Source organism: Indicator indicator, chromosome 6 (genome assembly GCF_027791375.1).
Source record: "Indicator indicator isolate 239-I01 chromosome 6, UM_Iind_1.1, whole genome shotgun sequence".
In the NCBI taxonomy this organism is placed as follows: Eukaryota; Metazoa; Chordata; class Aves; order Piciformes; family Indicatoridae; genus Indicator; species Indicator indicator.
Genome location: NC_072015.1, coordinates 11,955,095 through 11,973,764, shown reverse-complemented (window position 1 = coordinate 11,973,764; position 18,670 = coordinate 11,955,095). Strand labels below are relative to the sequence as shown.

Here is an 18,670-nt window from a genome sequence, read left to right as displayed (position 1 = left end):
TGGATGGTATGCAAGATTTGTTCAGAAGACTGCCTACCTCTGTGTAAAAGCAAGGACCACAATAGGTTCAGCTTTTCCACTGGTTCCCCTCTTCTGCTGGTTCCCCTTCACCTTTAAGTTGATGCAGTTTCTGATTTTAAATTGGCATTGCTGTTATTGCACTATCTGTATATTGCCAATTTCACACTGCACTCTCCCCAGGTGAAGGAAGTCTTCGCCACACCTGAAAGCAACATTTTTGTATAGATGTTCTTTGTACAGAACGAGTATTCTAGAAATAGATAGAGACAAGGAGGGAAAATAAATAAATTATCCACACACCAAAAAAAAAAAAAAAAAAAAAAAACACACAACACCTTCTCGATCTCCTGAAGAGAGTTCTTAGCAAGAGCAAGGTAGAATCCTTGCACTGTACAAGGATAAGAAATAGTATCAGGAAGTGGGCCGTGGTGGTCTTGGGTTAATGGTTGGACTGGATGATCTTAGAAGTCTTTTCCAACAAAAACAATTGTATGATTTTTATGAAGTAATCAAAAATTATTTCTGTATTTAGAAGAAATTATAACAATGTTCAGTTTCAGTTAAGTCAACTTAAACCATGTCACACTGTTGTAACTTCTAGTTAATAATCAATGTCTGATGCTGCTTGTCTTTTATCTCTTTTTTTGTTTTCAATCTTGTAATTAGAAGACACTAGCAGCAATGCTTGGCCACCTCCTTTCTGATAAGGAAGAAACTGCAATTAAAGCTCACATTATATTCCCTAGAGAACTTTAGTCCAGCATCTCTTAAGTGAGTGTTGTTGAACCAAGCTTAGGAACACCTAGGAAACAAGCTAATCAAAACACTAAGTAATAGCTGTCCAAGATGCTATGTGAAAAGAGAATCTTTCACCCTAGTAAACATTTTTACCTTTTCCTCAAGTTCTGACAACAGATTCTTTCCAACAAATTCTAGCAACAGAGGCCCTGAATTACACAAAACCACTTATGAACATTTGGGTTTTTGAGTTGTGTAAGTAATATTGTTTAATTTAAAGAAATGTTTGAAATGTGGATAATGTTAAGCAGTACTTACTAACTACTTCACTGAACAGGACAAAAAGATTAAATCCCTTGTTGACATTCTGTTTAAACTTCCCAAAGGACTTGCTATGAGAAAAAGTAAAATGCCTTCTTAAAAAGGGATTTATGAGAAATACTCAAATGTTGGGAAATTTTCTACATGGGCATTTCTTCTACAGGAGCAGTCAGTTACGCACCAGATGCTAAAAATCTTAACTGCCACTTCGTTGAGAGCAAGACTGTGATGTCTTTTGTCTCACTGCACACCTTTAATATTTTCTCTGTACCTTCCTACTGGGTATTGCTGCCAGCAACCAGGATCTTTGATGAACCTTCTCTTCTTAAGGCTGAAGAAATCCAGTCTTCCCAGCCTCTATTTGTGTATCATGTGCTCCTGAAAGCAGATTGGCGGTCCTACACTGGACTCACTCCACTACATCAGTCTCTCTTTCCCTAAGGAGCCCAAAACTGGGCTGAAGGTGGATAACTGGACATAGTACTCTAAAAAAAAAAATGCCTCACAAGTCCCACAGAGCTGAAGGATCACTTACCTTGACCTGCTGGCTACACTCTTGCTAACACAGCCCAGGATACAGTTTGCCTTTTTAGGTACAAAAGTACACTGCTGACTCATTTTCAGCCCTTGTCTACCTCAATCCCAGAATCTTTTCCTGCAAAGCTGTTTTCAATTAAGGTCTTGTTGAACTGGTTTCCAGCCTATCAACCACTTTCCCCAGTTTGGCACAAACTTGCTGAAGGTACATTACATGCTATCTTCCAAGCTCATTAAAGACAAACTAGATCAGTCCCATGTGACCCCTGAAAGACATTATAGTTTTTGTGGAAAGTACACATCTCCCCTAGAGCAGCACTAAGAGTCACCTGGCCTCCCTAAAATAGTTCAGCACTTGAGTAATTCGGTATCTAATTTCTACTTAGATACAGAGAGATCAACTGCAAAATAGAAAAATGAGATGTAGCTGTTTAACAATAACATGAGATGTTCAAGGAAAGAAACAAGCATTCTGTGAAATGAGGAATAAAGTACTTCTGGTAAAACGTCAGGAAAGACAACTTTGCAGTCATTCAGTACAAGCAGGACAAGTTTAAATGCAGGACACACCCACACCTGAATTAATAACTTAGTAAACTTAACGTTGGTTTAGTTTACTAGTCATAAGCCACACAAAATATTCAGATGAGCAATTCCACACTGAAATGTGACATGAGTCTGTTTTCAGCTTTCCTTTCAGCATATTTTGCTTTAAGAAGATGAAGTGTGGCCAGCACATCTACAAGATTATGGGTTTTGTTCAGAGCTGGGGATGTAGAAGATGCTGACAGGGAATCCTTCAAAATATTTAGAAGGAAGGGAGAAAAAAAACAGTTTCAGCACTTTCAAGTGTACAAGATACAATGCTGTATCATTCCACCACCATCATACTGACTGTCTCTCCTGAAACAAAGGATCATTCACATGGAGGAGCTCACCTCTGCTCCAGGAGCAAATACACACCACTAAGTGGCAACACACTGCCTTGGTCTCTCTCTCTAGGGCTCCACCAATCACAATCAGAGAACCAGCCAGATTCTGCCCAAGGATCTTTCCCTTCCACTCTTATGAAAAAGCTTTTCAATTAAGTTTAGTAAGCAGACTGCTTGCAAAAGGCGCTGCAAGCTATTAGATGGCTGTCAAGAAAACCATTCTGAAAGCACTCATCTTACAATGATTCTGCTTAATGCAAGAAAACACTTCACCTACTCACCTCTAAATCAGAAAGAGATCAAAGGGAGATCTCATAAAGTGTAATTCAGACTGAAGACACAATGAGAGCTTGAGACCTTTGAACATTCACCACCCCAAAATCTGAATTATGCAATTTGTTTGCTATTGTTACCTGTAATTTTGTATCCATAGGCAGCCAGCTGTCCAGCCATATATTCACCATCTGAATTATTGTGAGAACATCCCCACGTACGAATCCAGATTTTCTGAACACCAGGAATAATGCTAAGTAAAAATTATTGAAAACAGCAAGTTAAGAGATGAGCAAGCTTCCCCTTTAAGTCCACTGAACAGACTTAATTAATTGAAATTCCCTAAATATAAAATAAGCAACACAGACAGTAAAATTCCAAAACAATTGGAGAAAAAACATCATAATTATTTGATTTTAGTGTAGTGGGTATTAGGTCTAGCCAGGATAGAGATAACTGTCTCCAGAGCACCCCATATGGTGCCTTTTGTGTTTGTCACTAGAACAGTGTTGCTAATACACCTGCGTTTCAGCTGCTGTTGAAAGTGCTTGCACAGCACCAAACCTTCTGTTTCCATGTGCTCCACTCCCACCAGAAGCAGATTGGAGATGGACAACAAGCTGGAAGGGAAGGTGGACAGAATAGTTGACCCAAAGTAGCCATGCCAGATGACATGATGCTCAGTAATAAAAAATGAGGGTCTGGTCTTTCCAAGCTAGCCATTGTTCTGAGACTGATTGGACATCAACCTGCTTGTGGGAAGTGACAAGTGATTGCTTTTGTATCATTAGAGGTTTTTCCCTATTCTCCTTCACTTAAACTCTCTTCATCTCAACTCACAAGTTTTATTTTATTTTGGTCTTCCAATTCTCTACCCCCAGCCCACTGGGAGGAGGAGCGAGCAAGTAGCAGAGTGGCTGCCTAGTTCTTGGCCAGGGTCAATCACTAATTGGCAAGAATGAGTTTTAGAATAGAGAAGGTACAAAACCTGTAAGACAAGAAACCCTAACTTTCTGAAAACTGTATCATTTTGTGACTTTCAAGTGACTGAACTGAAATTAGGGCACCATTAGGCACTTATTGATTGCAGTTCCCTCCATATAAGCCATCTTCATAAATTCTTAACTTGACCCTGCCACCAGTACACTAATATCTGAAAGCCCATATCCAAGCATTCTGGTCTACAGAAGCAGCACAGCAGATGTGTACCACAGAACTAGCACATACAGCAGTTTAACAACCAACAAAAAATTCTGCAAGTAGCTCTCACTGAAATTCCTGGGATAACTGCACCAACGAGCTAAAGATGTCAGTACAAGAACACAGCCCCTGAACACAACCCTTTGTCTTGTCCCTATATTTTTTTCTCCCCACACACTTAAGACACTACCCCTTGATTAGCTGAGTGAAGATTAGTGATCATTAAGTAGGCATGTAAAACATATTGCACTGTACAATGTATTTCAACTCTTTGCTGTCTAAGCAACGTACGTTTGTTTGCTTTCTTGGGTGAAAACCACTAAAATACAGACTTTTAGATAACAGACTTTTAGATAACACGTATTACCTGAATACTTAGGAGAATGGAGTGCTAATAAGAAGTATCTTAGACCACCACCAGTTTAGGTGTACTCTTGGAAGAATGAGATCAATGTATCGTTGTGGGTCTCAACATAAGGGTGCTTTTGTTATGTTTGTAAAACATCCTTTGAATAGTAACGAAAATTCAAAGTTGCTGAAACTAAAGAGGGGAAACAACAACCACGAAAATCCATCTCTGAACTGCAGTAGAAAGAAGGATCAATAATGGAGTTCACCTATGCTTTAATCAATTCCACTGAAGCAGAAAGTTGGTTCTGTTCCTATGGAAATCACAAGAAGGAAAAACATGGATGCATTCAGTAGCTATTGCATACTGTTGCCCCTGAAAAAAAAACATACTTTCAAAAGAAGCTTCACTCTATCACTCACAGGACGCACACACAAAAAGCACAGCCCTTGGAAATCCCAGGTTCCAGAAACCAGGTGAAAAAATTGAAACAAGCAAGATGTACCCTTGATGGAAGAAGATCAGATCGGGAGATACTTCAGGAAACTGGACATATATAAGTCCCTGGGCTCATATGAGATGCTCCCATAAGAGAGATGTGGATATACTGGAGACAGTGCAACAAAGGGCTATGGAGGTTATTAGAAGAGGTGTGACCAGTAGGTCAAGAGAGGTTCTCCTCCCCCTCTACTCTGCACTGGTGAGGCTGCATCTGGAACATTGCGTCCAGTTCTGAGCCCCCTCAGTTCAAGAAAGACAGGGAGCTACTTGAAAGAGTCCAGCGCAGAGCCACGAGGATGATTAAGGAGTGGAACATCTTCCGTACAAGGAGAGACTGAGGGAGCTGGGGCTCTTTAGCTTAGACTGAGAGGTGACCTCATCAATGTTTGTAAATATGTAAAGGGGAGTCCCAAGAGGATGGAGCCAGGCTTTTCTCAGTGGTGTCCAATGACAGGACAAGGGGCAATGGGTGGAAGTTGAGGCATAGAAGTTTCATGTAAATATGAGGAAAAGTTTTTTCACTGTGAGGGTTACAGAGCACTGGAAGAGGCTGCCAGGGAGGTTGTGGAGTCTCCCTCTCTGTAGATATTGAAAAACTCACCTGGATGCATTCCTATGTAATCTAGTGTAGTGATCCTGCTCTGGCAGAGGGGTTGATCTAGATGATCTTTCAAGGTCCCTTCCAGCCCCTGAATTCTGTGATTTTGTAATTCTGTAAAGCACTCCTCCTACGAAAGGAAGCTGAAAGAGCTGAGAATGTTCAGCCTGGTGAAAAGAAGACTAAGATCTTACCAATGCTAATCAATATCCAAAGAACAGGAATCAAAAGAATGGGGGCCACTCACCTGGCTAACTGGGGAGGTCCCAGTTGACTGGAGACTAGCTAATGTGACACCCATCTACAATCGCTGGAAGGATGATCCAGGGAACTATAGGCCCATCAGTCTGATCTTGGTGCCAGGGAAGGTTATGGAGCAGGTCACCTTGAGCACCATCACATGGCACACACAAGACAACCAAGAGATCAGGCCCAGCCAGCATGGGTTTATGAAAGGCAGGGATGAGGGATGCAGGGAGACCAGACGATGTAGTCTGCCTTGACCTTAGTAAGGCTTTTGACACTGTCTTCCATAACATCCTTGTGAGTAAGTGCAGGAGGTGTGGGACAGAAGAACAGACAGTGAGATGGATTAGGAACTGGTTATAAAATAGGGTGCAAAGAGTGGTGGTCAACGGTGCCAAGTCCAGTTGGAGACCTGTACCTAGTGGAATTCCCCAGGGATCAGTGCTGGGTCCAGTCCTGTTCAACATCTTCATCAATGATGTTGATGAGAAGACACTCTGTCTGCTCAGCAAGTTTGATGACAGTACCAAACTGGAAGGCTCGGCTGATATGCCTGAAGGCTGTGTGGCCATTCAGCAAGACTTAGACAGACTGGAGAGCTGGGCAAAGAGGAACCTAATGAGGTTCAACAAGGATAAGTGCAGAGTCCTACACCTGGGAAGGAATAATAAACTGCACCAGTGCAGATTAGGAGGTTATCTGCTAGGGAGCAGCCCCGTGGAGAAGGACCCTGGAATCCTGGTGGACAACAAGTTATCCATGGGACAGCAATGTGCCCTTGTGGCCAAGAAGGCCAGTGGGATCCTGGGGTGCATTAAGAATGTATCAATCAGATCAAGCAAGGTTCTCCTCCCCCTCTACTCCACCCTAGTGAGGCCCCACCTAGAATACTGAATCCAGTTCTAGGCTCCCCAGTTCAAGAGGGACAGGGATCTACTTGAGAGAGTCCAATGGAGAGCTACAAGGATGATTAAAGGACTGGCCAGTGCCTGATGGGGAAAGGCTGAGAGACCTCAGGCTCTTTAGTCTGGAGAAGAGAAGACTCGGAGAGGATCTAATAAATGTACATAAACATAAGAGGGCTGGGTGTCAAGAAGGAAGGATAGCCTCTTCTCACTTGTGCTCTGTGATAGGACAAAGGGCAATGGATGTAAACTACAGCACAGGATGTTCTGGTTCAACATGAGGAAGAACTTCTTTACTGTAAGGCTCACGGAGCACTGGAACAGGCTCCCCAGAAAGGTTCTAGAGTCTCCTTCTCTGGAGACCTTCAAAACCTGTCTAGATGCATTCCTGTGCAACCTGCATTAGATTCTACGGTCCTGCTCTGACAGGGGGTTGGACTCTATGATCTCCAGAGGTCCCTTCCACTCCCTAACATCCTGCAATTCTGTGAACAGAGTTAAACCTGGCTGGCACCCAGTCACTAGTGGTGTCCACCAGGGTTCAGTACTGGAACCTGTCCTCTGTAATATCTTTATTAAGGATCTGGATGAGGAATTGAGTGCACCCCCAGTAAGCCTGCAGATGAGACCAAGCTGGATGCCTGTGTCTATCTGCCAGAGGGTAGGGCAGCTTTACAGAAGGATCTGGACAGATTAGACCCATGGGCCAAGGCTAACTGCATGAAATTCAACACAGCCAAGTCCCAGGTCCTGCACCTGGGACACAACAACCCTATGTTAAGTACAGACTTGGGGATGCATGGCAGGAAAGCTGCTTCTTGGAGAGGAGCCAGGGTATTTTAGTTGATAGTCAACTGAGTATGAGTCAGCAGTGTGCCCAGAGCATCCTGGCTTGTATTACAAACTCTGTGGCCTGCAGGAACAGGGAGGTGATCATCTTCCTGTACTTGGCACTGGTGAGGCTACACCTTGAGTATTGTGTGCAGTTCTGGGACCCTCACTATAGGAAGGACACTGAGGTGCTAGAGCATGTGCAGAGGAAGGCAATGAGGCTCATCAAGGGCCTGAAGCACATGGCCTTTGAGGAGCATCTGCAGGAGCTGGGGTTGTTCAGTCTGGAGAAGAGAAGGCTGAGGAGAGACCTCATCAGTCTATACAACCACCTGAAAGGACCTCGTGAAGGAGCTGGTGCTGGTCTCTTCTCACAGGTAGTCAGTGACAGAACAAGAGGGAATGGCCTCAAGCTGTGACTAGGTAGGTTTAGACTGGACATTAGGAAAAAAATTTTCACAGAAAGAGTGGTCAGGCATTAGAATGCGCTGCCCAGGGAGGTGGTTGAGTCACCAACCCTGGATGTGTTTTAAGGCCTTCTGGATGTGGTGCTTTGAGATATGGTTTAGGGATGAACTTTGTAGAGTAGGGTTATCAGTTGGATTGGTGATCCCAAGGGTCTTTTCCAACCTGAATGTTTCTGTGATTTTGTGTGATTCGGTATCACCACATTTTATAAACGCCATTTTCATCATTTTTATCTTGTATTGAGATTTTGTATGATGAGCTAATGTGCACTTCTAACTTTTCAGAAGCTGACAGCACACACAAGATATGAGCAGAATTTACCTGTCACTTGGGGGGTCATCATCTGTCTGGACATTTTGTGAATTGCGTTTTCGCACTTTCGGGAAGACATTCTTTCTTACAAACTGACGATTGTGTGGTTTCAAATCTTCTGCTGACACAATATCTTCAATATCTTCAAGAACTGAATCACAGGCAGCAGGCATCTTGAAGAAACGTTACAAAAGAGTGTCATTAGCAAGCAGCTGAATACAAAAGCAAGGCCTATTGCTTTGCTTGTAAATACAGCTTTCATTTGCTTCCAAACTGAGCTAGCCTGGTTGTTGCCAGTGTGGGACAGGGATTTCAGCTCTCACACTGTTACAAAAAGTCAGATATATTCCCAAATCTACCTACAATATACATATGAGGGATACTGAGCATATGAAAACTATCAACTATCCAGAGATATTACCTGATGCCCTCTTCCCCTGAGATGCCAAACACAAACACAGTTTTTTCCTAATAATCTGTCCCTTATCTTCTAATTCAAAAACTCTGCAGCTCTTCAGACATGACATATCCAAGACACAAGCATTCTTAATCATACCAGGTGTCACAGCAAAATAATGGTAGAATGTAAATAAATCACTCTTGAAAGTAAAAAGGAAAATAATGATAATTCTAAACAATCCCATTGCAAAGATAATGGACTTAAACTACTTGTGCAAAACAATCTCTCTCTCTTTTCGCTTCTTCAGCTCTGGCTGATGCTTCTCCTGGCTTTACTGACCTTGACTGCATTGCTTTTGTGGTGACTGGTATTAACAACAACAACTCTGCTTTTTCTCTTGTCCCTTTGTGGACAGTGGGGAAGGGAGAGGAGCAGAGTGAGGGGAAGAAGCTGTTGCAGCTCCCCGGTCTTTGGCCAGGGGAGTTCCTGTGCTGTTTATAAACTGTAAATACCTGTAAATATTGTAAACACTGTATATTTGAACATATTCATTGCATTTCACTGTAGATTGTAGTTTTGCTTGTAAATACATCTTTCTTTGCTTCCAACTGAGCTGGTCTGGCAAATTTAGTGTTGGGGGGGGATTTTCTACCCACCACAGGTGCACAGGATTTTCAATATATCTTCACAGTCCTTTTGAAAACAAGCCAAACTATTCCTAGAGTTCCTGATTACACAGCCCTTATATCTGGTAGCAAAATTAAAATTCTGATGGCAAAATAAAAATTCTTCAGGTAGAAGACATAGAACAACTATACCTAGCTAAAATAAAATAGCTAGGTTGTCATCTGGCTTATATAACATATAGAAGATTAAAACCTAATTATATGTTCCACAAGAAAGTAAATATACACACATATGTACCTCCTAGCAGATCTCAAAATCCAGATCAGTTTTCAGGAAAGGAAGAAAAAAAATGTTACTTGCTATAGAAGCCTATAAAAATTATTTACGTGTCCCACACTGTGTTGTGTGTCATTCTTAATTAGAATGAAGTGTGATTTACCACTGGAAAGTGGGTTTTGTGTATGTCTGAACAGCTTACTAAGGAACTCACACAAGGGCGTGTCACAGTTTACAGGGAAACGACACCACTTTCCTAACTGACAGTGAAGAACAAAACAAACAAGGCTTTAACAACTTTAAAATCCTATTTCAGAAACAGAAAATTCAGCCTACTGGCATAGAAAAAAATTTACTTTCAGATGTTGCAACTGCATTATTCAAGAAGGTAAGAAGTTAAACACCTGTTACATTGTTCCAGTATCAGTCCTTCAGTCAGTCTTGCAAAATACACTTCAAAATAAATCTCCATCTAACCCGAACCAATACACATCTGTATTTAACTTTAAAAATAACACCGTGTCACAGAGGGTACATTTGACCAATGTAATTAAGCATTTGGCATTCTTCTAGATCAAAAATCCCAGTATCTATAAAAAAAGGTGGCAAAGGACAAACAACAATAAAACCTGTGAAAATTCTAGCAATAAGGAATAATAGTGGGGGTGAAGGGGTGGGCGACATCCTTTACACTACTTAACACCACTAACAATATATACAAATAGATACTTATCAACTCAATAGAGGGAAGGAAAAATAAGGTTTTGATTTGTTATTCTTTTTTCTTTTCCAAAAAAAACCACTCATATAATGAAGCACCTGGCAAAACAAATAAGCTTAGTTTATGTCAGTGGCCCACAAGAAAAAGAATACAGCCAAATTAAAACTCATACCTTTTTAAACAAGGTTTAATCCTCTTGGATAATAATACTGAGGGGGAAAGAGAAAAAACAAATGACATGAAGAAGCAGAACTAGCAAATAAAAAAAAAACCATGAGTTCATATTATTGTTCAACAAGCATTTATCCTCCCTTTGCAAAAAAATGTTTCTTGATGAGTTTGACTTCATTAAGACTCAGCAGACATGCCAGCAGACTAACCAGGTGGAACTGTAGCCTCATAGTCTGTGTCCTTCCCTGCCCAGAAGCACTAATCATTTTGTCCTCCTTTCAGACTTTTTTTTTTGTCAGTTCAATATAATTAAGTTCTTTCAGACCTCCATCAGATTTCTGTTCTCAATCAGGAGCTTATATTTTTGATTTAAAGCAAGGAAAGATTAGCTAAAGACGTTCAAACATTACCCTGTAATTTAGAAAGAAAGTTTTTTTTTTTTTTTAGAACACATCACTTGATATGAACAGTAGTTCCATATGCATGCATGAAACTTATTCTTCACAAGCAAATAAGCAGATTCCTCTTGCTACTCTGACAGAAATAACTGGCTACAATAAAATTAGAAGCTAACGTATTCTTCCGAAACCGTCACGCTATACCTACTTTATACTTCTCTTTAAAAAAATTTTAAAAAAAGAACACCAGTAAACAATAAATAATAAAAATGCCTTTAAGCAAAACTTCCCATGCCCCAGTCTACTTTGGTCATCTCTCACTGATCTTCTTTCACATATCAGAAGTGCTTCTTTCCACAAAGGAAATTTCATCCAGGTGGAAAAGGGATGTTCTTTCTTGTGTTTACCGACAGGTGTCTCTGGTAAAGCCGCAGGCTTTTATCCTCAGGCTTACACAGAATAGAAATGTAAAGTAATCGAAGACCATTTACAGCCCAGCGTGGCTCACCTCAGGGCCCCAGGGCAAGCTCGTTCTGTGCCCACGGGCAAGATGCAGCGTGGCGCTCAGATGGACTGCCTGCCACCTGACCCGGCCTGGAGAGCGGCTAGGCTCGACACCCTCACCGAGCATCCATGCTGCTGACGGCATCCCACTCCCAAGCAGCAACTCATCCATCAACATCCCGGAGGTTCCCGCCAAAAGAGTCATGTCCCCCTCCCAACCTCTCCCACCTTTAACGCAGAACCCAGCAAAGACGCCACAGGGCAAATCGGCTCTTATTGTCACGAACGCAAAGCAGAATGCCGTAAGGAAGGAGAGAACTCAGTGGCGAGCCCCGACACCCACCTCCGTCAGACGCAGCACTACTTCAACTGGGATCCGCCATTACGGCCACCTCGCCGCGCCTCCAACTCTGCGCGCGCAGACAGCCGCGACCACGGCCGGCAGCAGCCAAAACACTTCGTTGCGCTGTGTCACAGTCTCACGAGAGAGAACGCGACCACGGTGGGGCGGTGTCACCGGGGCCGCGGAGCGGCCGGCGGCAGTTTGCACCTGCCGGTCCCTCCACGAGAACGCCCAGGGCTTTGACAGCCGGGCCGGCGCTCCCGCATCTTTTGCAGGTGGACTGCCCTATATGAGGGAACAGCTAAGGCCTATCGGGAACTGGGGTGGCTGCTGAAGCCGTTGGAACCCTACTTGGCCCTCACCGGGGAGCGGGGCAAAAAACAGGGAGTGGCGTCGCTTCCTCCGCTCTGGGGGAAAATGAGGGGCACCTGGGTGCGGACCTACCTTTATGTCCTAGAAAAAGTAATGGGCGGGCCGGCTGCTGCGCGGGCGGCCGTGGGGCCCAGAGCCGCGAGGGTAGGCAGGCCGCGGTCGTCTCTGCGGGCGGCAACCGTTGGAAACAGCGGCGGGCTCCCTGTGCGCGCCACCCAGGAAAACGGGGGCGAGCCTCGGTATTCCATCAGCGTCCCCGGGCAAAGTCTTGCTGCTTTAGCTGGGGAGCTCGAGTCGCGTTTTAGGGCTGTGGCCCAGCAGTGTGGCTGTAAGGACGTAGGAGCTGCATTCTGCACGGCGTGGAGTTGCCGCGCTGCTACTGTCCTTGTGCTGGGAACAGCAGATTTTGGGAGACTTGAAGGTGAAGTCCTCGAGTTGAAAACGTAATCTCCTCCAGCAGTGCGCCGTGGCAGTGTTTGAAATGCAAGTAACCAGTGCTGGAGCACCTGCATAGCACCAGGGCCACAGGTCCTCTGCTCGTTTTCCAGACCCTTGAAAGTTCACCTTTAATTGAAATTTGGGTCCAGCAATACATATCCAGTTAAACCAGTTGGAATTTGATGTATCTGATCTAAATGAATGATGGGCAAGCTATTCCTGCCTTGGCTATAACAATTTTTCGGTTTTCATCATTAGTTTCCTCAAAATACAGTGCTTCCTCAAAATAGCAACGTTTCTATTTAGTCTGGGAGACATTGGTCAAAATATTTAATATTCTTATGTTTCTGGTATTATTTTCCTCCAGTTTAGGACTAGTAGCAACTTTTCAAATTAATATTTTGGAGGACATTCATTTGGGTATTTAAACTTGGGTGGTTGAAGCTAGGGCTCTAAGTTTGCTAAACGTGTTGTTTCTTTGTTGATTAATGTAGAGAGTGAGCATAATATTATTACTTTGGTTTTAATGTACACAGTTACCCTAAAAGCATCATCTATGTTGTATCTTTAACGTTTATTTTATTTTGAGGTAGCTGCCTTGGAGTATAAAAATCACCCTTTCTTGTAATTTCTGTTTAATATTAAGTTACAATCTTTAGAAAGAGCATTTGGAGTCATTATTTTATTTTCCAAATACCAGATTATAGTCTCCCTTGAACTGGTGGGAAAGTGAATGAATAGGCCTGTTAGTCTGCTAGCAGATAAAACCTGGCATCTTCTACCTATGAATATCACTTCCCTTTCCTTTTTCTTAAAAACTGGTTGTTATTTTTTGACATGCTTATCTGACAGTGTTCACAGGCATAGGAATGGGAACAAAGTAACAGGAGAGATTTGAAGACGAGATCTGGGAGAAAAGGAAACAAGCACTTCATTTAAATCACTCTTCAGGAACAGATCATTCTAGGCAGGACAGAACAGTATTAATATCCCCCTTGCCTCATGACAGAGTCATTGTTTGAGTTTAAGATATGTTGGGAAGTACTTTTCAGAGATAGTATCACTGAGCGATCTGTAGTTAATTATTTTTTTGCAGCATTTTTAGCTCAGGAAAATGGAGGAAGGCACTTTAAAGTCAGCAGTCACATGAAATCTGTTTCAGACACCCTCATTCTCATTAATGGTCTAAGTAGTCCTTAGTGTGTCAGTAATTAATGATACATATAATACCTACTCAGTATTTTAACTGCTTCCTTAGCAATTCTTTGTATTCAGTTTTCTAAGTATTTCACATGCAGGCCTTGAATTCAAGTTGTCTGTTGTGGGAGCATGGCGTTGCACTAGCTCACACTTACATTCACTAGCTGTTACCTCTGTGGTTAAACAAAACCGGGCAGACATTGCTGGTTTATGGCTGACTAGAAGAGCAACGCACAGGTAGCCTGCTGGGCATACCCAAAAATCTCTAGATGGCTGAGACTGGCAAACCACTAGTCATTAACAGAGGCAGTGACCTCCAAGAGCAGCTTCCAGGCAGGAATAACCTATGAGTCCTGTACCTAGTGACATACATAGACCTTGCTGATCAGTTTCAGCATGATCTGGCAGACTCCTTGCTTTGTCCTGTTGCCAAGAATTCATAATATCAAGCAGCTCTCTTGCCAGCACAGACTTCTATTCAGTCCTAGTATGTGACCGCATTTGAGTGTTTTTGAGGTTCAGAAATCCAAATTGCTTTGTGGCATATTTGTAATAAAAAACAAAGCTGCACACAAGCTGCTGGTAGTGCAGCAAGTTTCAAGGGAAGCAGATGATTCCCTGCCATGTCCTGACCACAGGAAGACACCTTATCTATATCCACCTGGGAAAATTGCTTTTTAGGAGACAGCAGCTAGCAGTACAAATTCCAGCAATGGCCTTCTATAGAGTGGTAATATACACGCTCCAGTTTCTTCAATGTCCAAAGAGCTTTAGAATACATCTTTTCCAAATTGTCTTCCTATGCTTCAGGGGTCATAGACCTGAAAACCAGCCCGAGGCTGAGTTATCATCTTAAGTCATTGCAGGTTTTGCAGGAGTAGGTAATTACAAAAACTATTAGAAAAATAAAATAAGAAGCCTCAATTCTAGCTCATGGTTAGTAGAAGATATACCTTTAGTTGTTTTAGAGCATCTTGACTAACATCCTTAGGGAGGGAAAACTGCCAGGGAAGTGAGAGCCCAATTTTTATGTAACTGAATTCTCTGATGATTTACGTGCAGTTCTAGGTGGAACAAAATGGAGTCCTAAAGTTAGACACACACACACACAAAAAAGGAGTTCTTTCACTATTTGCCTGCAATTTGTGGGAATCTGTCTGGTCATTTATCAGCAATATTCAATACCACTCAGAATTGACAATAACCCTTTTCTTCTGTTAAATATGACGCTTTGTCAAGTTTTTGAAAGAGAAATGCGGGTAAAAACACTCCCAAATTTAACAAAGGCAAGGTACGCTGCTGATCTTTGCATAGGTGTAGAGTAATATCCAGGCAGATCTTGCTTCAGCAAGAAAATCAAAATGAGGAGATGAATTCTAATTTTTTTATGCCTTTGTTAATATCACTCCATTGACTACTAGACAGGCTTTTGGCTCACTTAATCTTGACAATTGTTGGCTCCAGCACACTAATGGCATTGTGCAAGAATTGGCATATACTGCTAAATTTTCTGCTTCTAAACATGTAGCACTGTCTCATGCTGCAGAAAGCATCTCATGTATCTTTTAGACTTCCTTTCTACAATAAAACTGTCCCATGTCTGCATCAAGTCAGTGGTGTAGTTGACTCTTTCAAATGTGTCAGAATACAAAGTGACAGTGACTGTCATTTGTAGGTGGACGAGTTCCCACTGTAGGCTCAAGGGCAGGAACACCTTTTTTTCCCCCCTCCCCCTTTTTAAAAAACTTGTGTTTGTAAAGGAGTGTGCAGTTGTCTGTCATTCAGACTGGTTTTTACAGATCTGTCAGGATCCTTTTCCATCTTCTAGCAGCCAGGTAAAAACCTCCCTAAAACTAATATTTGTGCACTGAATATTGAGGTACACTGTGCTGGCTTTGATGAGCAGAATTAAGTATTTCATCTGGCTGGCTTTTTCATCTTGCAACTCAGCACATCCAGAATTTAAAAAGCAGGTTAAGAAAGCAGAAGGAAGATGAGAGCTAATGTGAAAATTTGCAATCAGTAGCCACCAGTAGCAGACGATTATGGCAGCCACAGAATAGAGAAACTGAGAAGAGGCCAGGGAGCTGTGACAGGCCATTAAGAGGAGAGTTGTTGTTACGTCTATTTCAAAGGGATATCAGAGCACAGAGTCCTCTAGCCCTCTTTTATTTACTGGGAGTATAGAAGAACGGAGGATATTCTCTCTTATCTTCCTTTCAGCACTGCTATGTGCATAAATTGAAAGTATGGGCAGGTGCACAAAATGTTAAATTGCAGCATTCTCGTATGCAAGGACTATGACAGGACACACATGGCTTGTTCAGAAGTGTAACACTTAAGTGACCATCCATAGTACTACGATTTCATTGTCCTGATAGTGTTTTTTTCTTTTAGTATTTGATGGCCATGCATCTAGTAAAGTATAGCCCCAAGACGCAAAGGGGAGTACAAGTTTGTGAATATATGTGCAAAGTTTGTAAATGTCCTTTCAAAGCTACTAGTAGGAGACGTTTTGGAGAATTTCCAGGAGGAAGGTTAAATAGATCCCTCAATTGCTCTCATATCATTTAGTACTAGAATAACCCAATTTCTTTGAAGTTTGTAAAAGAGCCTGTTCATAATACATATTGGGGAGATTTAAAAAAAAAAAAAAAAAAAAAACACACACACACAAACACACCACCAAACACAACAAACCCACAACCCCCTAACAAAACAAACCCAAAACGAAAAGAAAAAAAAAGTATTGTCCCAGTCTCTATCTTACCAACTAGGTCTCTTTGCATGTGTCTTTTATTGTTTCACAAGACTTAACTGCTAGCATAAGATGAATATTGTCTGAGTGTGAACACTAATGATAAAAATAACATCAGGTAGGTTTCAAGAAGCAGCAGGATAGGCACCAAGAGCAAGAGGTTAAAACAGCTATTTACAAATCTGAAGTTTTTTTTAAAAATCCTTTTTATTGATTCATTACCATACAAAATTTATTCAAATTACATCCATTCAAAGTGGTAAGATCACAGCTAGAGAACAGGTCATCCTTTAATAAACCTATTTACAAAACTCACCATAAAAGCTTTTTTGTTGTTGTTTTTCCCCCCCTCTCTCTTACTTTTTTTTTTTTTTTTTACACAGTATTTTACAGAGGTTTTTCTTTAAACTAGCATACAATGCAAAGCTAAGTTTGATTAGTATTTTGCCCACACACTGGGACAAGTGTTTAATTTGTACAAAATAAGATGGTCTGTGTTAGTCTTCATTTTCTCTTCCCCCACAAAAGTGCCCCTTAATTTTGCAAATCTTCATGCTCACACAACTTTTTACTCTCCTCTTCCACAAGACAAAAACTTTAAATACTACAATTTTATTTACAGATCCACATCTAAAAAAACTCCTTAAAAAAATTACAAACCAGCTAGAAAATATTCTGGCAGTGTTTACAAATTAATTCTATTGTACAAAACTGCGAGATAACTAAAGTGTGAGTCGAGAACATATATCAACTTAAATACAACTGCTGAATAATCTATGCACACATTTGTACATATAAACACACACTTAACACTGTTTAACAGTTCTTTCTGTTGCCCTTTATACATTTTGTTATATTCCAAAACTCACACAGTCATACAGTTTTCTTATTAGTACTGTGACTTCTTGCCTTTTCATGTGTGAGCTTTCATAGCAGCAACTCAATGGTACCAGAAAATCTGCATACATAATATTCTACTACAGTACAAATAGTACGAATTTTCTGAATACGTCAGGTAAGCACAACAGTAAGGCAAACAAAAGGATTATATGGGTATCATCTAATCAACATTACATTAATTTAGCCCAACATGGAAACATATTTTACACTCAAAAAAATTATTTAAGACTTCTTAGAATTCCTCTCATATTCAAAAAAATAAATATTGGTACTATACTATACTACCAAAGATCTTCAAAAAAAATAAATGCAATTCAGTTGATGTGGTACTTACAGTTATCTACTTTGGAAAAAAATTAGTTCCATTTTGCTGGCGAAGAGAATTATAAAAAGCTGTAAGCAGAGGAAGCCAACCCACTGAGATAAATATCATATATTGAACAAAGCTTGGCATAAGTGTTTTCCATAGAGGGAAAAACCCACAGTGCATCTCTAGTAGGCACTTAACACAAAGCCCCACTTAGTACCACAAAATTTATGTACCAGTTCTAATGCACACTGGGGGCAGTAAAATTGAACTGTGCATCTTCGTTCTAGTTTAAAAAAAAAAAAAAAACAAAATTGACAAAACTACTTTCTCACACACACACACAAGTATTTTTAAAAATCTCTGACTACTACAAGAAGTGGCCGAACTTCATACTTTTCAATATTTGCAATATACACTACATTTACAGTGTGGGTTTTTTTTTTTTATTAAAAGCTTTTAAGGACATAAGTATTTGACCTCATAATGAGACATATACACAGCTCAAGATGAGCATTAGGACAGCAATTTAAACATTCCCACAAGTAGCTGAAGAATCCCGTTTCACACTTTCGCATTACTTCATATTTACGTTCACTGCAGGTACAATCCATGTTGTGACACTCAAAAGACATGCATTCTCTGAAGAAGGCACGACCTGAAACACTATTATAAAATTGTTATTTAGGACTAAACCAGTTCATTGAGCCCTTCTCCATAAGCCCACTTGTCATGGTAAGCAGAGACTGGGGGAGTGTGAAGACAAAACATTTACGGTCACCTGCTTGCACTTGCTGGCTCACAAGGCGCTGGAGCTCAGGGGCAGGGAGAAGGCCTTACTGTAAAAACCTTCACCTCTTGTTTATAGTATTTTAGGAAGTATTTAATTGAAATTTCAGCACTGTCCGAGAGCCTAGTTTACTTAATAATGCTATTTCATAGTAAGTCGGGAACAACTGAGTGACGGCAGGTTTTTTGATTCCATTAAAAACATAGCTTAGATATGGACAGCATTTAAGAGAA

The 18,670-nt window shown here is 41.2% G+C and overlaps 1 protein-coding gene across 1 annotated transcript in view; it reads right to left on the bottom strand.

Moving 5' to 3' along the window:
- Positions 1-8,405, bottom strand: part of CDKAL1 (CDK5 regulatory subunit associated protein 1 like 1) — a 415,443-nt gene extending 407,038 nt beyond the window's left edge. Inside the window, exons 1-2 of the mRNA XM_054381757.1 lie at positions 8,242-8,405; positions 2,963-3,075 (exon numbers count right to left, since the gene is read on the bottom strand). Of these exons, the coding sequence (XP_054237732.1) occupies positions 2,963-3,075; positions 8,242-8,405 (277 nt within the window). The remainder of the gene's footprint in view (positions 1-2,962; positions 3,076-8,241) is intronic.
- Positions 8,406-18,670: the final 10,265 nt, after the last annotated feature.